This window comes from Electrophorus electricus, chromosome 8 (genome assembly GCF_013358815.1).
Source record: "Electrophorus electricus isolate fEleEle1 chromosome 8, fEleEle1.pri, whole genome shotgun sequence".
NCBI classification, from domain to species: domain Eukaryota; kingdom Metazoa; phylum Chordata; class Actinopteri; order Gymnotiformes; family Gymnotidae; genus Electrophorus; species Electrophorus electricus.
The window spans coordinates 25,146,818-25,173,871 of NC_049542.1; the positions used below are offsets into that span (position 1 = coordinate 25,146,818).

The window sequence follows — 27,054 nt, forward strand, 5'->3', positions numbered from 1 at the left end:
ATTCGTCATGGGTAGTCAGTCATGTAATTACAGCAAAGTGTTGTTAGTTTTTCAGTCGCCTTTAGACATTCGATGCCTGTGATTACTCTAATCGAAAGTACACGTCATTACTGCGTTTGTCTGCTGATGAACAGCGCTCCAATATAGTGATAATCTCAGTCATTAAGATCGTTCTCTACGTTTGACCTGCCGATGCTCCAATCCGAGAGGTGTCAGTATTTCTGCTATGAATTAAAATATATTTTGGGGGAAAAGGACAAAATTATGGACCAATGAGCACGTTCCAGGCGCGCCTACTGCGCATGCGTGTTCAACAATATGTTAATTTTGTTGATATGCAGCTGTAGTTGATCATATTGACTTTTAGTTATATTTTTATTTCGGTTTCTCTTAACTGCAAATATATTAAAGCGCAGTGATACGCATGACGAGCTAATGGAAAACGCTGGGGATCCGGTAAGGTTGGTTTTTTTCCCCCTTGAACTGCACAGAGATTTTGCATTGCACACAAAGCCGTTTTCTATGAGCCTTTTCTAAAGCCGTTTTCTATGAGCCTTTGTTGTGATAGTAGTGTCTTAGTAAAGTCAGCTGTGTGCTTGTGGCCTGTAGTAAAACAGGAGTTCACCGGAAAACAACGGGGTTTTTTTCCGCCGTCGCGAAGTTGCTGACCTTCGCATATAAATATAGTCACGTTTTGCGCTGGAGTAAACAAGAGTTCGGATCGCTGTTTTGAGAAACGTGAAATTTGGCACAGTTCTGCCCAGATATAGGAGCCCTTACTCAGCCGCACTGCAGTTAGATTTGGTGGTGCAAAGGTTGACAGTTGACATGCGCCCTATAAATGTCACCAAGCCGTCTGTGTGTTGTCGTTTCAACATGTACCGCTGCGTAAACTGCACGGCAGCAGCAGACTCGAGTAAAACGGGGGGCGGTGCACAGCCGTATCGTGTAGTAGAGGGAAACACTGCGGTATGTAACATTTAGTAAATACTACTCACGTCTCCCTTGAAAGTCGGTATGCAGAGAAAAAAGATGACTTTAGAGGTACGTGTACCTTCGTTGTCAGTAAATGTATTTGATTAAGGATCATTATTGTATCAATTTGTATTACACCTATTCCGGTTTACTATACTGTTAATGTTGTGAATAACACGCACGGGGAACTCTGTAGTGCTGGTTAAAAGAGGCTTGGTGAGTTCAACAGTTTTGCTGAGGAAACCACTGTGTTAAGAATGCTGATGGAAATTCCTTCTGATTGATGTAGCTTGGCATCAGTGTCTGAGCTAACAGATTATTTTAAACAGAAGAACAAAACAACTTAAAATGGTAGAAAATAGTAATCTTACATGTGCAAAAAAGAAACGATCGTGTTCAGCATTATATGAAAGTGTATGTTTTTTATATATATATTTTATATATATATATATATCTTTTTAGATATATATTTATATATATTTATAGAGTTGTGAAGTACACAAGGTTAAAGAGAGACAGGATCATTTTACTTGATGATACAGCGATAAACCTGCATTTCATTAAACTAAAAACATCTAACCAAACCAAAAACTAAAATGCTGTCTGCTGGTGACCCCAGATATCCACTCACATACACTCTCACTCATAAGATCACATGCATACACACACTCTGTTGTCACCCTATTGCCCATAGGTGGAACAGAAGGAGTGTTCGGAGAGGAAGAGGCGGGACTCATTTGGAATCTTAGACGGCTGCGACAGCTGCAGTGAGGGGTCCAGTAGTAGCTGCAGTTCAGAGGACAGCGATGAGGATGCGTGCCCACTCCCTGCCAGCCTACCCGTCATCAAAACCAACGGACAAGTGTACACATACCCCGATGGCAAGGCTGGCATGGGTCTGTGTCAGTACTATCCTCCTGTGCATACGCCTGCACACAGCTTGGCAGGTTTCAGATGTGATCACTTGTGGAAAATAATCACTGATGACCACATTTTTACCTTTAGGCACGCATCCTTTTCTTACAACTTTTCAAGAAATAAGACTTTAAATAAAACAAAATCTTTAATTAAATAAAACACAATTTATGGATAGTTGGAGCAAATATGGATGTTGTTTCCATCTTTTTTTGTACTTCTTCAGCAAGAGGTGCTTTGCTATGTCATTCAAAACCCTGATCAGGAGGATTTCTCTCTATATAGCTAATATATTTATTGAATCATCATCAATTCTGCAGAAGGCAGAATGATCTGTGCAATACTTTGACATTGCCACTTTCCATTGTCAGAAGAAAATGTACATGAATAATGCTAAGCTGATTTTCTGAGCCATTAAAGAGATTGAAACTTGTCAACATTATTTATTTTACATTGAAAAAAATACTAAATATATATCGTGTGTGTGTGTGTGTGTGTGTGTGTGTATAAAATTTTATTTTTTTATTTATAAACATACCACTCAGTTTGGACTCACTTGTTTGAATATATGCCTTTAATCTTACAGACATTTTGATCTAGTTATATATCAAAGGTAGGTTTATCCTAACTTTTATAAACATGTATTTGGTGTCCCCATGCAAATTAAAATCTGATTGCTTATTCTCTTTGGTTCTGTAATAAACCTCCCTTAGTTAAGTCCTTAGAATTCAGAACTAGCACCTCAGATTTATATGGGGGTAAAGGTCAAAAACCATTATTTTTATATATGTTTAAAGTTACACAGTCATATTTTTACAGCTCTACCTATTGCACATATTAAAGTCCAAATGTTAAAAGAAATTATTTATTCAAATGGCTGGTCTGGGATGAGGGCTGTTGCGTTGTTTTATTATAAACAAAATATTGTTTTATGTGTTTTAATTACAGGATTTTTTTCTCTCTCTTTCACCTTCTTTAGCTACCTGTGAGATGTGTGGCATGGTCGGTGTAAGAGACGCCTTCTACTCCAAAACTAAGCGTTTTTGCAGTGTTTCGTGCTCAAGGAGCTATTCATCCAACTCTAAGAAAGCCAGCATTCTGGCCCGATTACAGGTAGGTTGCTTTCAGACCTATGAGTGATCATTAGTTTTTGGGAAACAGGGAAGGTTTAATCAAATGACATGCCTTTACAGGAGAACTTTAGCAAAATGATGCCAAAAAGTTAGCGTGCCCTCATTTGCATAATGCTGTGTTCCCCATAATCTTTGATTCATTATTAGCCACATTAGCATTTAAGATATAGTTTCCTTTAATTTCTCCTGTAGGAATTATGCATCCTGCATTATATATGGGTGTTATTGCAGGGAATACATGGCTCCACAGACAGAGACATGTCCATCATAAGTTGGATGCAACAATCAAACTACGTTATCAATATCTACCTTATTAACAGTTGAAGAAATGTAAGGCGTTAATAATTTCATCAGAGACATGGTAATCAGTGCAGGAAGACAGCATCCTCTTTAAGTTAACATGGAGACACAGAACTGATAGGCAGTAATGAGTACTTAATAAGCCATTAGTGACTTACTAATCCACTACATGAGTGTGGTGAGGCATGTAAAGTTGGGATAACAGAGATATAGAGCTCTGCTCACTGAGTGTTGTGTCATTTTCAAACTAATGCAGCAGTCAGCCAGCAGTCAGCCCCTGCCTCTACTGTCTAAAAAATGTTTTATGATGGTTTCTCCCATCACCTGTGTAGAATGGAATGAACCTGACATAGGGGCAGAAGACAGGTCACATGAGACATGACAAGCAGCAGAAAAAATACGTGTGAACCAGTCTCTTTTTCTCTTAATAGGCTGTCCACCTCTAATATCTGACTGGACTTCCTCAGTGACTGGAACTGTCCATTCATCTCAGGACCCTTGATAGGCCCTCTAGTTCAGGTTCTTACTGTCTCTTGTGTGGGCCTGATCTGTAAAGAGTTTTTTGTCTTTTACAGATTAATGCTAGTATCTTAAGGGAGGTGTTTAGTTCCCTATCCCACACTTGCCAAATCGATTACTTGAACAATTGTGGAATTCTTAGAAAATGGCAGATAAATTTGGGATAAATTGCTCCATCTGCATGAATCTATAGATTATGTCCTCTATGTCCAGTTGTTGTGTTACACAGAAAGCAGAAAGTAGCATCTTCTGAGCAGGAAAAAGAACAAAAGAGCATTCCTTGCATTCATGGCATGACTGTGCCCACCTCTCGGCTTGTGATGAAAAGATTTCTTAAGCAAAATCTTCAAAGCTTCTATTTGTGCCTTTCACAGGGCAAGCCACCAACAAAAAAGGCTCGAGTTCTGCAGAAGCAGCCACTGATGGCCAAACTAGCAGCGTATGCTCAGTATCAGGCTAACCAGCACAGCCAGGTGAAGACCAAGGCAGGTAAGTTCACATTTCTTCTCTCCTTTCAGTGATGCCTGTGAGGAACCGAAGCATAATGCCACTGAGAAAAAATGTCTTGCATGGCTGCTCGTGTTACAACTTTCTTAAGTGTTTAATCAACAGCTGATCAATTGGTGACTGACAGCCATGTAATATCACCCACAGACTTCAGATTGCTGCACTACATTACGCTATTAATGAACTACACCAGTGCTGTTTAACTTGTAGTTTATAACCAGAGAGAAATGCCATTCTCCATTTAACCTTTTTGTTTCCTATCAGCCGTGCCTCAGGACACTTTTGACTGGGGCGATTACATCGGGACTGGAGACATCAAAGGGGCACCAGTCAGCTGTTTCAAACATGCAAGTCCACCTATAACACAGCCTGCTAACACCTTTTGTTTTCTTCTTCTTCTCAAACATTCCCATAAACATGATGTCTGTCTTCTGCCCCAGGCTCCCATGGGGACCTCGTGGGAAGACATCGCAGAGGGCCTCAGGGTGGAAGTGCTGAACTCTGACAACAGCTTTCCCATGAAGGTGTACTGGATAGCCAGCATCATCAAACTGGCAGGTCTGGAAGTTTGGAAGTTGAGGCTCGTTCTGTTTATTTTGGGCTTCTGGGCTTTAGCATTAAGAAATTGGACTCTGCATTGGAAATGTATTTGTGCTCTGGTGTTCTGGATTTGAAATAAATAATAATTGAGTGGATTATATTATAATTATAAGTGATAATTATAAGTGATAATTAAAATAGGATTATATGATTAAACGATAATTAAGATAGGATTATATTACCTACTGATCTGTGAAGCCTTGTGAAAAATGCCATAGCAAAATAATGATCTAGAGAAGCTTCCAACAAACCCTTGAAAGTTAAAATTAGATTGAACAGTGACATTGTGCATTATCTGTAGCCTGAGGGTGTGTGAGTCAGTGAGTTATAAAACAGATTAATGAGGTGATTCATATCTAAAAACATATTCCTACCATTCTTGAAAATGAATTTATATGTCAGTGATAATGGTCAGACAAAATTGCCATTGCTTGGAAAAATGAAAATTGGAGATGAGTTCCGTAATCCAAAATGAAAACTGCTTCAGACATTTTACGAGTCCTTTTCCCCCATCTGAGTCAATTCACTTATAAAATGATTTGTGCCATTCCTCAACAGAGTGGAGGAAAGCTGATCTTCCCTGTGCTGTAGTTATTCACTGTGATGCAGTTTATGGGTTTGTGTCGCAGCAGGTCTGAGCCGGACACCTGCCACCTCTTTCTCTCTCTCTCTCTCTCTCTCTCTCTCTCTCTCAGCTCTGCTCTGTTCTCTGTGCTCCAGGGTTCAAGGCCTTGCTGCGATATGAGGGCTTTGACAGTGATGCTGGCCAGGATTTCTGGTGTAACCTTTGTGTTCCTGACATCCACCCCGTGGGATGGTGTGCGTCTGGAGGAAAGCCCCTAGTACCACCCAGATGTAAGCTCTTAAGAAACACTCACTTCTTTTAACATGCCAAATCCCTGTATTTTTGTTTCTCACTGAACCAGTACTACTCTAGTGCTCTGATGTCAGGGGGGTGGCAGCAATATTAAAAGGTATAAGCTTCAGCTCAGTCTTACCAAGACTGAAGGTCTCGGTGCTGTGTAAGAGACATTATGAAATCTGTTTTCTCACTCTGGCTCAAATGTTGTGCAGGTATGAGTAACCTAAAGCCTTTAAGGCAACCTTTTTTATTTATTCACAAAACATGTAGTACTTGTGCTTACATATTCTAGCAGTGTTGATTTTTTTTTTATGCCATAGGAATGTTCAGTCTATTGTTATATGCACAATATCAAAATAATAGTTTTTCCATTTTTTATGTTGTAGCAATTTTCTATAAACTAAACCAGGTGTCATGTTCATAGTATGAAAAAAGCTTAGATGATTTCCTGCTCATTGTTCTGTATGGGTATATGAGTGGGTCACCAACTGCCAGCTCTGCAGAGAGAGAGTACCGTCTTCTGTTCAGTTATAGTAATTACAGTTACCACAGAAATCAAACCATTTAGAAACAATGACTAACTTGTATTGCTCGCTATTGCAAATGGAACATAATTCCAGTGCCATATTGCTTTGTGTTAATGAGCCTGTGTTTCAGTGTTGTTAAGAGTTGAGGACTGGCAGTGTGGTTGAAAGGGTGATTGCTGAGGACTGCCTGACTGTTTTGGAGGCTCAGTTGTGCCCTAATTCTTAGAAATATAATGACTGAATGAATGAATACTTTTGTCCTCCGTATAGCAATTCAGCACAAAGTGTCGAACTGGAAGGTGTTCCTTGTCAAACGCCTCACTGGTGCCAAGACGCTGCCATCCAATTTCTCTGCCAAGGTGATTATCTCGGAGCGACCCCACAGTTGAGCCTTGCACACATCGTCCTCATTCATTGTTTACCAGGGGTTCTTGTTTTTCCCCCTTGTGTTCCCATTACATGTGATTCTCCTGGCAACAAACTAGGGAAAACAGAGGATGCCATCATTTTCCATCACGTCTTGTCACATGAGTCAAGCACATTAATCATCAATAGTTGCAAAAAATGTACACACACACAAAATGCACACTGACCTGCAGATCATCAGAACATCAGTTTCCAACTCGGGCCTTATATAACCTGAATCTAGGACAGGCATTAATCATTTAAGTTTTTCACTTTTGAAATCAAATTACACTTTTATGTTTGTGTGTGTGTTTGTTTGTCTCTTTATCTTTCTCTGTCACACACACACACACACACACACACACACACACACACACACATGCGCACACACACACACACACACACACACACACACACATACACACACACATACACACACACATACATACATGCATACATACATGCACACACACTTTCACAGGTCCAGGAGAGCATGCAGATTCCCTTTAAAAAGCTAATGAGGGTGGAGGTGGTGGATAAGACCCACCTGTGCCGGACGCGGGTGGCTTTGGTAGAGCAGGTGATCGGTGGGCGTTTGCGTCTCGTCTACGAGGAGAGCCAAGATGGATCGGACGACTTCTGGTGTCACATGTACAGCCCACTGATCCACAGCATCGGGTGGTCTCGCAGCATCGGACACCGCTTCAAACGTTCCGGTCAGTTGCCCTCGGCTCCCAGAGTAGTGCCGGGGGACACTGAGCCAATGATTTGGCTTTGCTGCATAAGGAAACTAGATTGCCAGTTCAACTCAGAACTCGGAGTAGTGAACTACTGCTAAAGTAGTAGTGGCCTATTATTTATCATCATGTGACTAAGGCTGTCTGTTGTTTAAAACTAGTGACATGGTGGCCACCATACAGAGCTGTGAGTTTAATATCACAGTTGACAAATTATGTGTAATGGGGGGGTGACTGAAACCTAATCATGGACTGTTGCAATAAAATCATTAGACCAATGGACATTTGTTATTTCACCTTAGTCTGCCATAATTTACCCTGAGCTTTACCACAAGAATTTCAGTATGATGTTTCTGATATGCTGTTTATGAATAATAAATAAAAGACTTTGGCTTTGATATCAGAAAGCAAGAGACATTTGAAGGGTTTAATAATGTGCTCATCTATTTCCTAAATGAGTGCTCTTCTTTTGGCCTTGGGAACAAGATGACTCCTGGGTACATTGTGTACTTAAACTAATAGCATTTTTGTCATTACAGATGTGTCGAAGAAACTGGAGGGCCAGGTGGATGCCCCAGGCCAGCTGTTTGCTAAGGTGAAGTACTGCAGTAGACACTGTGGGGCACTTTTTAAAGATTGTTTTAATAATATAGCTTTGTTGTTGTGGTTTCAGTTGAAATGCCTTTTTAAATTACTGATTATTGTCCTTATCATCTTATTCATACTAATTATGTAATTACTGGCTATATCTGATGTTTGACCCCTACATATTATTTCAATGTGTTAATGTGTTAATATTTATAACATGTATAACTTATTTATGAAACATATACAGACATCTGTGAATGCTTCTGTAGACAACCAATGCCTATTGTTGATGCAAATAATTTCTATATATAAATTTGTAAATGTAGGTAATACTTCTGGATGTTTCACATCTGTGAATATTTTAGAAAGTTTTTATGTTGGATATAAAAAGTGGATATAAAAGTCTATACATCCCTGTTAAAATGACAGGTTTCAAAACCATGTCATATGACAAACAACCAGTAATGCTTCAGGGGGAAAAACTTAAAATACCAAGCTTACATAAGTACAAGCTTCTTAAGCACACGAGCAAACCCTTTTATAATGTGGTGGTGTTCAGAATCAACCAGTCATATTCAAACTCATGTTAAATACTAATTTGTGTACAGCTGTCATCAATTAAAGTGACTGTTTAACCACAGCTGTTCCTGTAGGATTTTATTGACAATATCTTTGTAGCTAATGTCTAACTAGAAAATCCATGCGCTCGAAAGAGCATAGAAAGTGGATCTGGGATCTCATTGGTAAAAAATATTACAAAAGAATATCCAAGGTATTGCATATACTGTCAGGACAATGATCAACAAGTGAAGAAAATATGGCAGTGACATTACTAAGAACAGGGCATTCCTCTAAAATTGATGAGAAGACCAAGAGAAAACAGGTCAGGGAGGCTGCGAAGAGGCCTACAGCAATATTAAAAGTACTTGTTGCTCCCTATATGCGACAGCATTCATCTGAATTTTTTATATATTTTGGCTATGGGGTAGGGTGGCATAATGGAAGCATTTTCTAACAACAACGACCAAAAATCCATGCCCTGTGTTTACAAAAAATACATCCAGTCTCTCTCCAGAAGGTTGAACATTTTGGCCATAATACTAAAATATATTGGTGCCAAAAAAAAAACAGCTACACATCCCCAAATGAACAGCATCTCCAAGGTGATGCATGGAAGGGGTAACATCATGCTTCGGTGCTGCTTTACTTCAGCATTAACTGAGGCTTTAATTAGGTTGGAAGGAGTCACGAAGAGCTTCAAATTGCCGTTAAAATATAGTGCAAAACCTTAAATCTTCGGCTGAAACGATTAAGACAAGAAGAATTTCACCTTTCTATATGACAGTGACTGATGCATACCTCCAGATCGACAAAGGAATGGCTTCACCAAAGAGGATCGCGGTTTTTGGAATGGGCCAGGCAGAGGCCAGATCTACATCCAGTCCAAATGGACTCAGTTAGAATGCTATTACTAGGGGAATGTTAAAAACACTGCTAGATCAAGATATACCAAACTAATTGACTTATTGATTGACTTAACCAAAAGATCTTGGTAAATAAATATGATTTTAAATATTTTTTTCAAAGTAATTTATACATTGCTATAATCACAGAAGTATCACAAAGGTTCTGAAATTATTTATCTTCGTTTAATACTTTTACACCTCAAAACCTGACATTTGAGCAGGTGTGCACAGACTTTTATGTCCACTGTATGTCAGATTTACTGATCAACCATTTCTGTGACAGGAGATGTTCTGCTAATAGTAAACATCTTCAGTGATTAACGAAAATCTACACTGTTGAATTAACGTCTGTACATGATGTATAGGTGAAAGATGTGGATCAGAGTGGTGACTGGTTTAAGGATAATATGAAGCTTGAGGCCATAGATCCTCTTAATCTCTCAGCCATCTGTGTTGCCACAGTGAGGAAGGTAAGGACTCATCACATGGCACTGCTGAAAGAGGCAGGCAATACTGATCACTCCCCTGTAGGTGATGTTGATCCCTTCTAACCACTAGTGATCACTTTAGGCACCACTGATCAGTGTTGGTTCTGCTCTGAACTCCATACCATAATGGATTCAGTAGGTTGCCATTTTAATCCTGTTTGGTGCTGAAACATTATTCTTGTGTTTGCAATGACTTTCCACATACTGTATAATCAGCAGAATTCTTGATTTAGGACCTGTAACCCACCAAGAAAATGAATCTCTGTATTTGTTATTCTCATCAAGATGGCTAGAGAATTAATTCTTTGTTCAGATTTTGAAGTTGGATATATGCCAGGTTTTTCACATGTTAAATATTGGACTGGCAGCAGAAGGAACACTGTCCTGTATTTGTTCAACTGTTCAAACATGGCACAATATGGGCAGAATTCATTTTTTGAGTTCTTGAGTTCAATGTGCATATGTCATTCCATGTCATGAAGCTGCTTTCAGCTTGTTGAAATGTTTTCATCAAAAATGAAAGATGATAGAATTAATTTTTTTATTTAATCAGAGTCTTATAAAGTACCTGGAAAATAATTGTATTGCAAATGTTATTAGGGTAGTTGTCATTAAACAATGTATTATTTCTAAAAGAATAGCCATTTTAAAGGACCTGAATGGACCTTGAAATTCAGTTTTGTCTTTTACAAATATTTTGTTTAAAACAGTTGTTTCTTGCAGTCCAACTGAAAAGCAAAGGGCTTGTGTCCTACAAAATGACATTTTTATCAAAGAACCTTTCTTGACCTTTTCTAATGTAAATTACTCCAGACTTGGTTAAATTTGAGATCAGTCAGAGTTCCTTGTATTTATCCATCCTCTCTCTCCAACTGCCACCCTTCCAGGTCCTGGCAGATGGGTACCTTATGATCGGGATTGACGGCTCTGAAGCAGCCGATGGTTCAGACTGGTTCTGTTACCATAGCACCTCTCCATCCATCTTCCCTGCTGGTTTCTGTGAAATCAACAACATCGAGCTCACTCCCCCCCGTGGTATGGCCCGCTTGGCGAGGCTCGTGACTGCTCCAACAACTTCTGCCATTACTGAACTCCATTAATGTTTGAGTAAATTCAGAATGTTTTACTAAGAAATGAATATTTAGATCATACAGAACTCATAAAATCAAAGTTTAATTACATAATTTATATGCCTGAATATGGCAGATTTGAAGCATCTTTTTTTGACCAGGGGGGAAAAAAAGACAGCAGGCGATTTAGTCTGTGTGACACCTGCATGGCTGTTTAGCATGTTTGATCATTTGGACTTTGCTGAAGCAAAGTAAACATTCTTGCCCAGGTTACACAAAACTCCCATTTCGATGGTTCGACTACCTCAGCGAATCAGCCTCGGTGGCAGCTCCTGTGAAGCTCTTTAACAAGGTACAACTGGACTCCTTTCCATTCAGTGACTAAGCTGACTGAGAAGCAAAAGGACCCATCTGAGGATCTACAAGTTCAAAGCAGTGTTCACACAGAGCTCTCTCACTTTAGTTTCATGTTTCAGCATTAGTTGTGTATAATGAGGCCCATTGCTTGGATTGCACCATTTTCAAAATGAACCTATTGTGTCTCAGCTTTTAGTGCACTGCTAGAGTGTAATCTAATGCTTAGAGTGCACTGTTCAGTAGCAATGCCCAATGTCTTTCCCGTGTGTGTGTATGACATTGCCAACCTTGCCTCTGACACTCTTTACCTTGTCTGTGTGTGTAGGATGTTCCCAACCACGGCTTTGTGCCCGGAATGAAGCTGGAGGCAGTGGACCTTATGGAGCCCCGGCTGGTGTGTGTTGCCACGGTGACACGCATTGTACACAGGTTGCTAAGGATCCACTTTGATGGCTGGGAGAATGAGTATGACCAGTGGGTGGACTGTGAGTCACCTGACCTCTACCCAGTGGGCTGGTGCCAGCTGACTGGCTACCAGTTACAGCCACCCGCAGTGCAGGGTGAGTGCCCATATAAGTGCCCCTTTAAGTGCCTCTCTGAGTGCCCCGTCTGCTTTAAAGACTCATTTCTGTGTGTTCTTGCCTTGCCATGTATCCATCCTCCGCGTTTGCAGTAGCAATAACATTTGAAGTCCATAATGTCTTTGTGTTCTATTTGTTGGCTAGCAAAATGCTCTCACGCTGCTGTTTTATTTATTGGCTTTTGCAATGACTTTAGTATTTTTTGTTTAATTGAAGTTTGTTTTGCTAGTTAGCTTGATCGGTTTTTCTATGCTACATAGACTGTTATTGCTGTGATTTATCATCCCTCCGACATAAATGCCACTTTTGTAAGTGGTGTAGCTGAGCCATTTTCTGCATGGATTCAAATGACTGAAAGGTCCCCTAGCCAGTGGTTAATTCACAAACAAAAACTGGAGAAAAATGAGACATTCTTGGAAAATACAGCTGAAGGGAAGAAATGAAACATGGGGGAAAGACTGAACAAAATATTCCCTACTTGATCTGAAATGCCTTAAACTCTAGAAAATCCTTGGGAAACCCAAAGTTCACTGCAGTCAGCAGAGGGTTCCAATGAGCATATAATACACTTAACATACATCTGTGAATGAGAGATTTTCCCCATGCTTACTCATTTTTACAGGCAGTTAACAAATGACAAGGCATTTGGAATATTACAAGCATTGTTAAGCATGCTTAATCTTCTTAAGTGTGTGTTATGGCTCGATATGCAATCTGCTTCAATCCTACATAGTTTACTCTGTTTTAACAAAAAAAGGAAAGGATGGAGATGGAGGTCAACTATTACAGGACATTCTGTTATTGCTCCTACTGGTGGTCACCCAGTTTGGTCACAATAATGTCCCAATGAACTAAATGTAAAAACATAAATGCAAATGATTGCAAATAGTAATTTATGACTCTAAGTTGAATAACATGCATAATACTCTAACACATTCTTTCATACTTTATATAATATGTATGTTTTCCTGACGGCCTACAGGTTAAAGAGCTTTTAATAAAGAAACAGCATGGAACGAGCCCAGCATTCAGATATCAGAAAGTGCAATACTGCGGCCACATCCTAAACCTTACAAATGTACTATGTTGCAGTTTAGTGAGCCTGTGCTATCAGTGCATGGGTCAATAGCTTGGGCACATTATATGCACTGCACCAAATCAATATGTCACACATGAGGTGTCCCCTTTAGAGGGCATCAGTTGGCATAAAATCAGTATGGTGTACTATTTTGGTATTCTATGCAGTGTAGAAACATGCGCCATTGGTTGCAGCTTGTTTGTTTATTTTGCAGGAAGTGCTCTACATTTTGTTCATTTTTTCAGCATTCCGGGAACTTTCTTCAAGTGTTACAAAGCAGAAGAAGAAATCCCAGCAGTACAAAGGGCAAAAGAAAAGTAGGTCATCTGCCACAATATCTCTGTCACCTGTGCCTCCTACACACACGCGCACGCATACAAACACACACCCTGTTTTTCCTATGGAGGTTATGTAGGGCTTTGTCATGTGATTAAAAGATGTAAAAGTACCATTTTTCACTAGACAGCAGGCACTGTAGTGGATCAAATTATAAATAGATTGGTGCATGGATGCTATTTACTTTGTTTGTGTTATGAAATAGTGCTTTTCTTAAGGGCATGTTTCCTTACAGCTGCTTAAACAGCTGTTTTTTTTTCTGATAATTACATCATATTTGCAATTATTTTGTAGTTATTGGTGCATTAAAATGTCCATAGAGCAGGTGCACAGGTTTGACGGATTCCATAATAGACACCAGTGTATGTCGAAATATGTCAAAATATAAATTGACGTTGAATAGTTAGTCACTAAATTAATTCACCAAAAACACAGTGTGGTTTGACTGCTGAAACAATTTATTGTAGGTTTAATGTTGCTGAGGTAGCACACTGTAAATTTCCCACTGTCATATGCAGATGAGGTGCTGATTTCAGCAGGACCAGTGATGTTGTTTAGCAGCAGGCTGGGCAGAATTTCAGCTTACAGTGTCTTAATAGTCAGTCACAGGAACGTCTTCAGCACACCCTCCTGCCTGTCATGATGACAAAATTTCTCATATCTGAAGAGCATCATGGGAATGGCAGTAGGATGATAGGAAATGTAACTCAGCAGTTTTTGGAGTTGTTATATATGTTATTATGGTTGGGTGACAGTTTACTGTAGAGTAGTGTGGCAATAACTGTGGTGTCGTTAGCAAGAGATGACATTGACATTGTTATTGTTACTCTGGACTAGAGTAGAATAGCTAACTTTATTGACATTGCACAAGTACAATGAAACTGGAGTTTGCAACTTCCATACAAGATGTATAAATGCATTTTAATTTACAGACTGTACAAACAATTACAAATACAAACTATTGTACAGTCATAGCAAAATGTGTAATTGTTAGGTGTTATCAGGGAGTATGTTTACACTTTAAATAAAGAAAGAGCAAACTTTAGACAGTAGTGAATGTTAACTGGACAACAAAATTAGATTTCCCCCACCCCCAAACTAAACTAGGTGCACCTTTTATAGTACACTTTATGCTGAATTCAAATGTGCTTTTAGAATTTTCCAACTTTCCAACAAGTAACAGGGCAATTACATTTTACTTTATTTATGTTTTACTTATTCATAAACAAGACTGTTTTTACAATTAAAATGTATACAGATGTAATCCTAAAATGTATATTTTATGGGTTTTGCCTGCATTTGGTCTCAGGAACATCCCTTTTCTGCATCCAGCAGTAGATTTCCTTCATGGAGGGGCTCCACTTTCCCCTGTGTGATGGAAGTCTACTGCTGGATGCAGAAAAGGGATGTTCCTGAGACCAAATGCAGGCAAAACCCATAAAATATACATTTTAGGTTCATTTATTCATACAGTACATAATAACCTATGAGTATACCAGAGTATGAGTAATATGGGTAGTAGAGAAATCTGAAAACATTTTGATTCAGCATGCAAAAATAAATAAAGCTCTTTTTTGCAGGAAGCTAAATCATTGTTGACTAGCGATTAAATGTATACATTAGTAGCAATGCACAACTTTTATGCAGCAATTCTTAATTTAAGAGGCAAATGGTGTAGATTAGCAAGTAGCGCAAATGGGCAAAAATAATTTAATAATTTACTGTTACTGATAGTGTGATATATCAACTACAAAACAGTACCAGTCCTGACAGCATCGCCCTCCTATTACTCGGTAGCTTATTGAGATGTTGCTGTGCGTGTAAGTGTGTATGCGTGTGCATGCTTTGGTCTAGTGTAGTGTGTTTAAGAGTTTGATGTGGGGTGTATCAGTTCTCCAGTTGTGCAGGGTGCTTGAGGGAGTGATTCAGTATGGTTATGGCTCTGGGGTAAGAACTGTTCCTCAGTCTAGATGTCCAGCGGAAGGGGGTTAAACAAATAACTTGAGTGTGTGGCGACTTTCCAGATTCTGGCTGCTTTTCTGAGGCAGTGAGTGCTATAACTGTCCTCCAGGTCTGTGAGCTGAGCCGTGATGACCTTTTGAGCACTGGAGATGACCCACTGCAGAGCTTTCCTATAAGTTGCTGTGCATCAGAGAGATACTACAGAGATACCACACAGAGCGATACCACAGAGAGATGCAGTATGTGAGGATGCTCTCTGTGGTGCACCAGCAGATGTTGGCTCAGGCCTGATTTTTTCAACGTCCTCAGGAAACATCCGTTGTTGTGTTAGTGAGTCCGCAGTAGTGTTAGTGAATCATGTGATATCCTCTGAAATGTGGATGCACAGGAACCTGAAGCTGAACATGCTGTCCACCACGTCCATTATGAAGACTGGAGCATATACTCAATATTGATTATTAGCTTTTTGTTCTTTGTGGTTTTAAGGGAGAGGTTGTTACCTGCACAACAACTCAATAGATTTCACACCTCTGCTTGGTAAGCTGAGTCATCACTGTGAGAAATCTCCAATCACCATTGTCATTCGCAAACTTTACGATGGCACAGTCATGTGTGAATAGGGAGTAGAGGATGGGACTCAGCACACAGCTCTGTGGTATGCAGTGCTCAGAGTTATTGTGGAGCACAGATGGGGGTCCAGTCTCGCTGCCTGAGGACACACTGACAGGAAGTTTACTATCCAGCTGATGAATAGATGCTATATGCTATATTTGATGATGAGGGATGTTGGGGATGACTGTTTTCAAAGTGCAGCTGTGATCCACTAATAGCATCATCACGCATGTGCCCGGTTTCTCCAGGTTAGTCAGGCCAGTGCGAAGAGCGAGGGAGATGGCATCCTCTGTGGATCTGTTGCTCCTGTATGCGAACTGTTGTGAGTGCAGGGAGGCAGGCAAGGTGGCTTTGATGTGAGACAGGACCAGTGTTTCAAAGCACTTCATTATGGTGGGTGCCAGAGCAACTGTGTGATAGTTGTTCGGGTTGCTGATGGTGATTTTCTTTGCACTGACTCTATGATGGCTGACTCCAGAGATAAAGACAGGCCAAATATTTCTTTGCTAGCGCTTCAGTGCTCTTTTTTCGTTGTGTAGGTTGACCCTCTGCAGCACATGCCATACATCATAAGTGCTCAGCGAGAGAATGTGTTCAAGTGCTGTGGTCGGAATGCGTGTTAGTCGCAATGTTGCCGCTATCAATGTGAGTGAAGAAGGTGTTGACCTCATAGGCCAGTGTGACACAGTGTAGGTAGGGTTTGTCTTGTACTCAGTGATGGGACAGATGCCATGCCACATACTTTGGGTATCAGCGCTCTTGAGGTCCTCCTCTATATGCACTCATCTGTCTGCCTTTAGACTTTTTTTTCAGATTTGGCCTGGCAGTGCTATATGCTGCAGGATCGCCAGATTTACAGCCATTGTTGTTGGCTTTTAGTACATTTTGGACCTCTTTGTTCATCCACAGATTCTGGTTTGGAAACATCTTTGTTTTTATCCACTGTAACATTGTCTACATAAGTGTTAATGAAGAAAAGCACCATGATGTGCATTCGTACAAGTCTGCATTTGTGGTGAGGGTAGCCTGTCGAGCAAACAGTTCTCAGTTGTTGGATTCAAAGCTGTCTTGGAGTTGTGAAGTGGCTGTTAATACTGTGATTAAAATGGGGCTTTACACAGCCTCACATCTTACAGCTTAGTCCATTATTATGAAGACTTCTGACTCTATTACATTGAAGTCTCCATTATTATAAAGACTAATCATACAGTAATAACAACCAAATAGACAGAAACATCTCAATCTCAGCAATGTGTCGAATCAGTCATTAGTGGTCTTATTATCCTCACTCTGAATACCCTCGTTCAGTTTTCAATAAATTATTTTGTTGTTGTTAATTTTCCCCCATGTAACAGCAAAGTCATATAACACCCCTGTTAATTATAGGCTTAGTACTAAAAGCTCCCTTTCAATTTTCAGAAAGGAAGATTCCTATTGGTAAGAGGCCAGTCAATTTATCTGTGATTGGCCTGACACAGAGGAACCTGTCTGGGGATGAGAACATGACTCCACCTGATTACCCATCACCACCCACACCATCATCTGCTCCTGGGAACATGCCCCTCACCTCTGCTGATAGAGACCTGAGTGCAAACTACAAACCAGGTGGGCCCACAGTCTGCTGGCTTTCATTTGGCATGAAGGAAAAAATGATGCACATTATTTATGTATCATTTTATTGGCCATACATAAAAGTGTATTGGAGTATAGGCTCAGGTGTATGTACAGCATACAAAATAACAGATGTGTAAACAGTTCACAAGGATGCTACTGTCCTCCCAGAATTACTCCATCATAGATGAAGAGCCCAGGTGGTTTATCAAGCTCGCCAAAGTAAAGTCCCAGCCGTTCAGGTCCACACCATGGTCAGGGTCCACATACGGCTCCCAACCACTCTGGCACAGCAAATCCTCTTGAAAAGCCTTAGGGCTGCACTGTGCTGCATCCTTTTGTATGTGCACCACCCCTAGAGACCTGTTTACCAGTCCACACGCTTCCTTTGGCTCAGTGGTTCTGCATGGTTTTGACAGATATTTACCTGTTTTATCATTTGAACCACCTTTAGGAGATTTGGGGCCAAGCTTGTGGAAGACAGGGATGGACTCCCTCATGTACTGAACTAGCGTCAGTTTGGTTGTTGGTCTGGATGTTTCTGCACTGTTTTTTATCTTAGTCTTTTCCTGCTCCTTTCTCTTTCTCTTTGGTCCAGTGTTCTTTTCATCGTCCGTCTCTCTCTTTCCCCGCATTTTCACCTTTTTAAAACTTTCTTTCCTCTGTGTCTTACCATGTTCAGGAAGACCTTTTTGCTTTCTGCTTTGGCTGCAGACCCTCTTTCTGCGTGCCTTCAGCAATTCACGGTCCCCCGTCATCATGGGTTTTTTAGGGGTTGCAGGTTTAACAGGCTTAACTCCGTCATTGTCTCCATTAGTCAAATCCACCTGTTCGCATGCTACAGGTTTGCAGGTGCTCCTGGCCTCTATCAGTTTCCTTGATTTTGCCTCAAAGCTCCCTAGGTCTTGCACATCGAAACCCATGGTACCCTTAGCCTGGCTCATTCTGCTCTCATGGTGTGCTTTGGCCAGGAAAAGAGGGGCTGTGGTTGGGAGCTGCCCAAGGCAGTAGGCTGAGCAGGGTTGTTCTGCTGCTGTACTCAGGCCATAAGATGGGCAGGGCAAGTATTGAGCTGGTGCATGATATCTATAACATGGTATCCACATGGGAGCAAGTGGAGGAACCATGGCTCCATATCCTTGAACAACAGAAACATAGGTCTGTAGTGGGTATATCTAAATCACTCATTACATTATGGCTGGGGAAAATATTGTGATGCTAAGTTATTGATGAGAATCTTCAGAATGTTTTAAAACTTTAAATTTCACATTTAATTTAACAAAGATTACACATTTGTTATTGAATTGTGATGGCTGTGTGATTGATTATGATTACGTTTTCTTTTTGAAAGAATCTACCTTCAGGTGTGAAAGCTTGAATGGGGTAGTTTTGGACAAAGTTTCCATAGTTGTTGTTGATTATCGGATTTCCTGCATACAACAATGTTATTAGCATAATCATAATTCACAAAAGAGGTAATATTCCTGTTTGTCATTTTTATAAAAGAACAATAAATGTAACAGAATCTCACCATACCTGTGAATAAATGGTGGTTGTACGTAAAACTCATATTTAAATAGTCAGCAACATAACTTCAAAAACAAAACTACTGAATGAGAACTTCTCTTGTTAGTGTCCTCTTCTACTGCTTTGTAGTTCTAGAATTTAAACATGGTAATTTTGGAATTGCCTATAGAATAGGAAATTAATGATGTCACTTTCAAATTGCATCATAAGCGGAGTTATGGTAACTGCCCTGGAAAACACACAGGATAAGAGTAATTCCATTGACTCTATGCTCATCCATTACCATGTCTAGTTACCAAAAAGCATCTTTCCACAGTAGTCCTTACCTTGCAGCAGTTTATATTACTGCTTAGTCATTTTACTGTTTAGTCTTACATGGCATTGTATCACAAGAACAATAATGTTTAAGTATTTTAATAAGAAGAGTCATTAGCAATTTACATATGTCAATATCATTAAAAACAATATTAGTGCATTATTTAATATTTTATATAATATTAGTGTGTTATTTAATATTTTACTTTTTTTTAGTGAATATTCCTGTATATTTAATTATATATTTTGACCCAATTTTCCTTGTTACAGAATTTAAAAAAAACTTCACATAAATAGTAGATACAGAATAGAAGAATGTCATGTGAGGTCTTCAGTATTTGGGTTGCAAAGGTTCTAGTATGGTTACATTATTCTCATAAGTGCATCTCAGGGCTGGCGTGACAGGTAATACTTTCATCAAACCAAACTGACAGAATGGCAAGGGGCTGTTTACTTATTAATTCCAATATAAGTTAATTTCAATATAAGTTAAAAATATTTGGAATGTTGTTAATTTGAATTCAACGTAAATGGGTTCAGATGCTTTCTTGTGGGACTACAAATAGTGTTTGTTGTATTTTGCCTTTGTTTTGACTTTACAATTGTGGTTGGCCCAGTGGCCTGATTCAACAACTCCTTTGTCATTCTCCTGTCTTTTTTTTTTTTTTTAACTATCAGGGTTTTCCATTGTTATATTCACTATATCCTTTAAAGTCCCATTTTTGATTTTGACATAAAACATTTCATTGGCCTCCTTAATCCCCTCTAACTTTCATTTATTCATTCATTCATTCATTCATTCATTCCTTGTATTTAAGAAAGTAAACTGAAAACACATTTTTACAGTAATAATATTGTTCCTCCCATGTAGTTGCTGTTCTCCAGCTGAAGGAGGAGCCTGTGGCTAAGGCCGATGGCGAGATCACTTTTCGCCAGAATGCCTCACTACTGGATACCAACGGTTCTGACAGCTTCTTCCTCAAACAGGAACCGTAAGACATACGTCTTGAGACGCACTCGACTGCCTGTGTCTGCAGTCTGTCAACAGCCCAGCGCTTAATGGCATGAATGAGCAGTCCTGATAATCAGAAGACTAACTAAAATGAAAAAGATCCTCATCTGTGCCAGTTTTCAGGCTTGCTGTCCCAGTTTCACTGTGAACAATCCCTTTTAAATTCCTCTTTTATTAGGATAGGATTGCTATTGGAAGGCTGTTTTTGAGATACAAGGGTTTAAGTTGTAGGTAAATTGTTGAGCTCATATTTAGCTGGCCAAGCGATGGGTAAAGCGCAAAGCGCTTGTGTTAAACAGCAGCCATATAAGAACTTGCATCAAAAATAGTGTTTACAGTAATCATTTATTTTTGTCTTTAGAGATTTAAGCTGGGTTTTTTTTTGGGGGGGGGGGGGTCGTGTCTTTTTCAGTGTTTTCTTGTATGCTGATGACTGTCATGTGGTATGAATCACAGAAGTATTCATTCTTTTCAGACAAGTATGAAAAAGGTCAAATGGCAAGCTGTAGAGTGAGCCACATATGAGACTGTCCAACTTTACACTTCAAACAGGAACAACATCTGTCAACAGTTGGCCACAATAGAGAGTTTTCAGACAATGCTGATTGTTTTACGGGTAAAGAGCATTGTTCAAAACTTTGGCTTTTTACAGGCCAGAATTTCATTACATACCACATGTGTGTTATTTGAACTGCATTTGGCCACAAACGCTGGTTGAATTTGTAGTCAGAAAAAAACAATATGCAAATGCAGGTGCTATCGTAATGTTTTATAGGCATAAAAAAGATTTTAAGAGTGATCATCTATATAAATACTACAATATTGAATAACAAAACAAATATAAAAATATCAATCTGCAAAATGTACAAATAGCATACAGAAACAGAATTTTATTTCAGAGCTGAAAACATTTATACTACATAAATTAAAGATATATGTGTAGGTATACTGCACACCATTAAATCAATTTATACATCAGTAATGTTAACAAACTGACACTCAGGAACTCATGTTTGTGGTTTGTTGGTTTGCTTATAGCAGGATAAAGAAAGTGTTTTTTAGATGTGAATCTGTCTGTACTGCTCTCTCTAGTTAGAAGCTTGACATTTGTTTCTCTTTTTATGTATTGGCACATTTGACCTCAGTCTCTGTTTGGCCATTATTGTGTATTCCACATGTCTGTTTTGTTGGGATAATTATTAGCTCAATGTGGATTAAATGTTATGTTAATTATATTAGAAAGAATAGTAGTTGGGACAGTTGAAGACATTACTAAGCCTCCCATTCAGCAATAAGGTTAATACATGGTCAATTACCCAGCAGTGAGGGGTAAGAGGTTAATATTTACTCTGTCTGAAAGCCCTGATAATTGTTCTTATGCTGTTTGTATTTATGTGCATCCTGCTTAGCTTTGAAATTTTGAAAATGGTTGATAAATTCTTCACGTTTGCTTTTTCCAACTGTGCTTAAGAGACCAAAAGATGGACAAATACTGTAAAATGTTATGGCGTGACTGTTGACAGGCAAAGGCCTGTGTACCAGAATTGCATTTCTGTGTCAAAAACTCTTGTAATACAATGAGGCAAGCAGAATCCAACACACTGGTTGCACTGTTCCCAGGGGTATGTTAATAGAGGAATATGGAATCCATCATCTCAGCACAAAGGAAACCCACACAGACAGTTCAGTGTTAACCAACATCCTGTATTCTCATCAACAAGACACATGGGATGGATACCTATGGACACAACCTATGTGCAAGCTGTTAGTCGTTTATGTGAAAACAGCATCACTGTATTCTGGTGCTAAATATATTTAAGTGATCTTGTTTAAAAAAAGTTGGAATGACTTCAGAAACTGTGATCATAGTTGAGAATCAGTACCCTTCATATTTGTATTCTTGTATTTGCAATATGATATATAGTGATTTGTAACACTAAACATCTGTCATTTTGCATGGAACTTATGGGGATATCAAGATGGAGGTTTTTATAGTTCAGTGTTCTAATTATATTTATGTTCTTGGCTTCCATTAATATGTGCTGTCAACATGAGGTTTATTAAGCTATATCAAATATGTATAAATCTAAATATATATGTATTTGGAAAGAGAACTATGGATGTTTTTTTAAATAAACTTACATTTTTTGCTGCATCTTGAAGTCCTATGGGCAACTGGATTTGGCTGATCCTACTGGCTTCAATACCTTTCATTTGGTATTGGAAGACACTGTAGTGGACAACCTCTTGAATTTTTATGCAAATTCTGATCAAATCTTGTCCCTGGTTTCCCTATACACTCACTTCCCACTTGGGGTAGGAGCACATCTTAAAAGGTGCAATTAAGAGGTTTACAATTAGTCATACAGACTGTGGGACAGACATCTTGTCAGCTGGTCACTGATGGATCTAGACTAGTAGTAGTATAGCAGTCTGTACAGATTTCTTCAAGGGAGAAAGTGCTATTGCAAGTCAGAACAGACAAGACCATCTGCTCCAAACTGTAAATATACAATGCATTATACATTGAACCGGTCCTTCTAAGGTGAAGAACCAGAGCCTTTACCTCACAGTACCAAACCCACTCATGAGCCAAGAACCTACTATAGTGCCCCTCAAACTCTGAACATACTTGGACCCATCATTGCTGCTCACAGCTTCAAGTGACATGGTTAAGACTGCAGCACAAACAACTCCAGGATTTCATGTGGCTTTATTCAGTAAGTGCTTCAGGCATAACAAATGGTACAAATTCCTTGTCTACAGCATTTTGGGATGAATGGTCCAGAAAGAAGGGTTAAGTCAGAAAAACCACATACAAGCAGGGCATCTTTACTCATAGAGCCAGCAATAGGCACAGCTTTCATATTTCACCAGTTCCTCTGGCTTGAACCACAGGGCAATCTCCTTGTTGGCACTTTCCACAGAATCACTCCCATGGACAATGTTCCTAAAACCACAGAACCATATCCTTTTACTCACTTAACATTTCAGAACAGAACCAAGTGTCCAAGTGACTTGGTAGGATTTAAGCCACCAGATCACAATTCAAAGTTCACTTCAGAGGTGCAATATAGCAAATCCAAGCAGGCCAGCTTACCTGCCAACTTCAATACAGAAGTCTCCCCTGATGGTGCCAGGTTTGGAGTCCGCAGGATTGGTTTCTCCCAGCATCACTCTTGATGTCTTCACAACATTAAGCCCCTCCCACACCTAGCCACACGGTTACAATCACCACAAAACTAACTAGAACATTCAAATCGTCCATGACTCACTGATGCATTACAAATGCAAAATACATGGAGCACGAAGTTAGGAGGACTCACCATGGCGAGCACAGGGCCAGATGTCATGTATTTGACCAGCCCAGGGTAGAAAGGCCTGTCCCTTAGGTCAATGTAGTGCTCCTTCAACAGCTCCTCAGATGCCTGTTGGAAAACAGGCTTTCATAAAGTGTTCAATTCTCAGCATGGATCAGTTCTGAATAAAGTCACTAGAACAACCTTCAAAGGATATGCAACCACTAAGCCATTATGAAGCAGAGCAGTGAGAATTATGACTAGGCAGTTTGACATTACTGACTCTGCATTGACCTGTATCCAGCAACTGTAGTTCACTGGTAGCTTTGACTAACCTGTATGCATTCTAAGAGAAGAGACTTTTTTTAAAGTCACTCTGGAAACATCTGCTAAATGCTATAAATGCTGACAATCAATTTAGTTAGTGTGTTTATGGTACGAGAGCTGAAGCTCAGCAAATACAAGTACACATGGCATAGATGTCTACTTTTTAAACTTGTATGGATTTGTCACTTCAGCAGTTCACTGCAATACATTTAAACAATTTTGGGAAGCCGCAAGTTAACAGATATTGACATGCATTTTTTGCTGAAACCACAGAATTGTAAACTTCAGAAGTACTTTTACACCACTGCACCTTTCAGTTATGTAGTAAACAGATTAAAGCTCAAATGGTAATTAGCTACTGCTTAATATGTGGCTCCACACAAGTACCCCTCAGAATTACAGCAAGAACCCACATATCCACACTACCATTTGACCCCTGGTCAACAACTCAACAGATTCAAGAAGGCAGGAAGTGAGGTAGGGTGTACCCAGTCAATGCCAATGCCACTACTGTACCCAGTCAATGCCAAGTGATAAGTTTGTTGGGATTTACATTTAAAGAATTTAGCTGACACTTATCCAAAGCAACTTAGTTACATGGCAGTGGTAGTTCAGTGGTTAAGGTACTTGACTTGTAATCAGAAGACTGCTGGTTCACTGCCAGGTTTCCACTGTTGGGCCCCTGAGCAAGGCCCTTATCCCTCAATTGCTTAAATTTTACACAATCAATTGTAAGTCACTTTGGATAAAAGCATCAGCTAAAGGCCATAAATGTAAAAATTATGACTCAGTACAACTTGAACTACTGAGGGTTAAGGGCCTTGGTGGGACTTGAACCAGCTTCACTTGTAATCAAAGTTGCATCTTAACCACTGAGCTACCACTACCCATTTAAGTCATGTACTGTATGGAATGCTTAGGTGAAGCAGACTGGAATAAGAGGAATACATTGGGAGGGGCTAAGTCTCATACACCCACAAACCTGGAGGAACTTCATGGCCACCAGCCTGAATCCCTTCTGCTCAAACCGCTTGATGATGTCACCAGTGAGGCCCCTCTGAACACCATCAGGCTTGATTGCAACAAAGGTGCGTTCAGTTTTGGCAGCCATGATCCTGTAGTAACATGCAGATTTTAATTGTGTTAATTTTTAGACTGGTGCTCAAAGATATTCGCAAATGAGATTAAGCAGTGTTTAAAGTTAAAGACTAAATCTTACCAAATGAAACCCCATTTCACTATATAAACTAGTCTAGAAATTGGTGTTTTAAGTCAAGTGTGGCTTTACAATCTTGCAGCTTGCATTCAATATGCTCCAACACTATTCCATACCAAGATGTATGGAAGAAAAATCTCTTCTATACAAGTTGCAACAGAACCTATGGAGTAACACTAAGCGTTAAGTGAAGTAGTCAGGATGGGCATCATCAGAAAGCAATGCTGGAGATGGGACAACGGAGGCTTTAAACGAGCAAACGCGAACACCAAGCCTCCGCTTTGAAATATAAAAGGCGGAAAGAATGAAATAAGAGGCGGAAAGATCAACTGCCATCAGCGTTCTACACCATTTGCAATTAATGTGATTAAAGTTCTAACTGTAAACAAAAACGCCAAAATATTTAGTATATTGGGAAGTGGAGCTTGCCTCATCAAAACAAAGGGTATTTATGTAGCACTTGCACACAAGTATAGGTTGAGAACATGCTCTATATAAAGCAGGGCTATACTTAAGTGTGCGGTTCACGGCAGCCACTGATCATTCATACTTGAATCTACTGGATTTTTAAAAAGCGAACCTAAATGCCTAGAAATATGATATAAAGACTTGGCGGCCATGTTGCTGCTGCCACATGCTCCCCTGACACTACTGAAGAGGTCATCTTGTCGGCTTCCATCCGTGAAGACAAGGAAGTCTAAACTAAACATCCGGAGTTAATCAGACACGAATGACGGAGATTAAGCAAATGTTGAACCGAACGATTTATTTAGTCAAATCAATTAGCAGTGAATCTCTAGGGTTCGGTCATTTGCATTTGGTGCCATTTTTATTTCCACATAAGGTAAAAATAGGAATATTAAAAAAGTTGCGCCACTCGGATTAACATGAATGCATAAACCACTAGACTCGATAAATCCTACCATACCGGAACGTCTCCAGAGTTCAATCAGTCACATTTAAAACAGCAGCGTGGTGCACCGCTACTGTTAGCACGGCTAACGCTGATTCATTCAGCTATAGTGCAACTTCCGAACTAACCTACGAGTCCCAAACACAAAGACATGAGCATTAAATGCGATACACACACCGATGGGCGACGGTGCTTATACTGTTGGTACAAACAATAGGACATTACCTATAGTTGTATGACTATGGTGTGAACAAAGACATGGAAGTTAGCTAGCTAACTACGGGTAGCTACGGGTAAATTAGCCTGAAGGTAAACCCCCAGATTATTGATCAAGACCAAAAAAACGAATAAAACCGCATCAATTACAAACCTTGATTTGTAGAGCCGAAAAGACCGAAGGAAATCAAAGACCCTTTCAGAGCGCTTATAAAGGTTTGTGGAAGGTTTGTAGGCGGGTATAAGACATGGGCGGGGCTTAACCGAGGCGCAGGAGATGTTCAAGAAAATGGTCAAGCGGATTGTTCACAACGTGTCTTTTTTTTTTTTTTTTTTTTTTTTTTTTTTTTTTATAATAAATTCCAGACATCAGATGAATTTAAGGCGATTACACTGGCCTTTGTCGTGACGGCTTTCTAGATTTGTAATGATTTACATATCAGTTGGACCAAAGCCTATATTCACATTTCAAGGCTGAAGGCACAAATCCGATTCTTTTGCTGAATATGCAGATTTTGTTTTCAGAGCAGTGTAAAAAAAATCTGATGTTTTACAAATTAGAATCACATATTGAACCATATTTTCACACATTCCCATAAC

General features: G+C 39.6%; 2 protein-coding genes across 4 annotated transcripts; one reads left to right on the plus strand and one right to left on the minus strand.

The window, feature by feature from the left end:
• The first annotated feature begins 312 nt into the window (after positions 1 to 312).
• Positions 313 to 23,280, plus strand: LOC113581135 (MBT domain-containing protein 1-like). Of its 3 annotated transcripts, none has more exons than XM_035528926.1 (17): positions 313 to 456; positions 1,670 to 1,877; positions 2,870 to 3,003; positions 4,217 to 4,331; positions 4,614 to 4,696; positions 4,790 to 4,907; positions 5,670 to 5,804; positions 6,609 to 6,697; positions 7,225 to 7,459; positions 8,020 to 8,075; positions 9,900 to 10,004; positions 10,910 to 11,057; positions 11,362 to 11,444; positions 11,775 to 12,009; positions 13,354 to 13,425; positions 17,438 to 17,623; positions 20,343 to 23,280. In XM_035528926.1, the coding sequence occupies exons 1-17, from the start codon at positions 436 to 438 to the stop codon at positions 20,465 to 20,467; spliced, it is 2,148 nt and encodes a 715-aa protein (XP_035384819.1). In that variant the 5' UTR covers positions 313 to 435; the 3' UTR covers positions 20,468 to 23,280. The 3 variants fall into 3 exon arrangements, with proteins under 3 accessions (XP_035384819.1, XP_026871875.2, XP_026871876.2); XM_027016074.2 differs by lacking the exon at positions 313 to 456 and adding an exon at positions 476 to 1,044; XM_027016075.2 differs by lacking the exon at positions 313 to 456 and adding an exon at positions 476 to 1,044 and having other exon boundaries at positions 1,670 to 1,871.
• Positions 23,180 to 26,715, minus strand: LOC113581159 (nucleoside diphosphate kinase A2). The gene is made up of 5 exons (XM_027016113.2): positions 26,609 to 26,715; positions 25,092 to 25,224; positions 23,810 to 23,911; positions 23,584 to 23,696; positions 23,180 to 23,433 (listed from the first exon to the last, which is right to left on the minus strand). The coding sequence occupies exons 2-5, from the start codon at positions 25,218 to 25,220 to the stop codon at positions 23,316 to 23,318; spliced, it is 462 nt and encodes a 153-aa protein (XP_026871914.1). The 5' UTR covers positions 25,221 to 25,224; positions 26,609 to 26,715; the 3' UTR covers positions 23,180 to 23,315.
• Positions 26,716 to 27,054: the final 339 nt, after the last annotated feature.

Coding starts and splice junctions, on each gene's coding strand:
- LOC113581159 (XM_027016113.2), bottom strand. CDS start 25,220: ATGGCTGCCAAAACTGAACGCACCTTTGTTGCAATCAAGCCTGATGGT. Junction 23,912..25,091: donor TGGCCATGAAGTTCCTCCAG/GTTTGTGGGTGT, acceptor GTTTTCCAACAG/GCATCTGAGGAGCTGTTGAA. Junction 23,434..23,583: donor TTCTGTATTGAAGTTGGCAG/GTAAGCTGGCCT, acceptor CTGTGGTTTTAG/GAACATTGTCCATGGGAGTG.
- LOC113581135 (XM_027016074.2), top strand. CDS start 1,018: ATGCAGAGAAAAAAGATGACTTTAGAG. Junction 4,697..4,789: donor CAGTCAGCTGTTTCAAACAT/GCAAGTCCACCT, acceptor CTTCTGCCCCAG/GCTCCCATGGGGACCTCGTG. Junction 13,426..17,437: donor GTACAAAGGGCAAAAGAAAA/GTAGGTCATCTG, acceptor TTCAATTTTCAG/AAAGGAAGATTCCTATTGGT.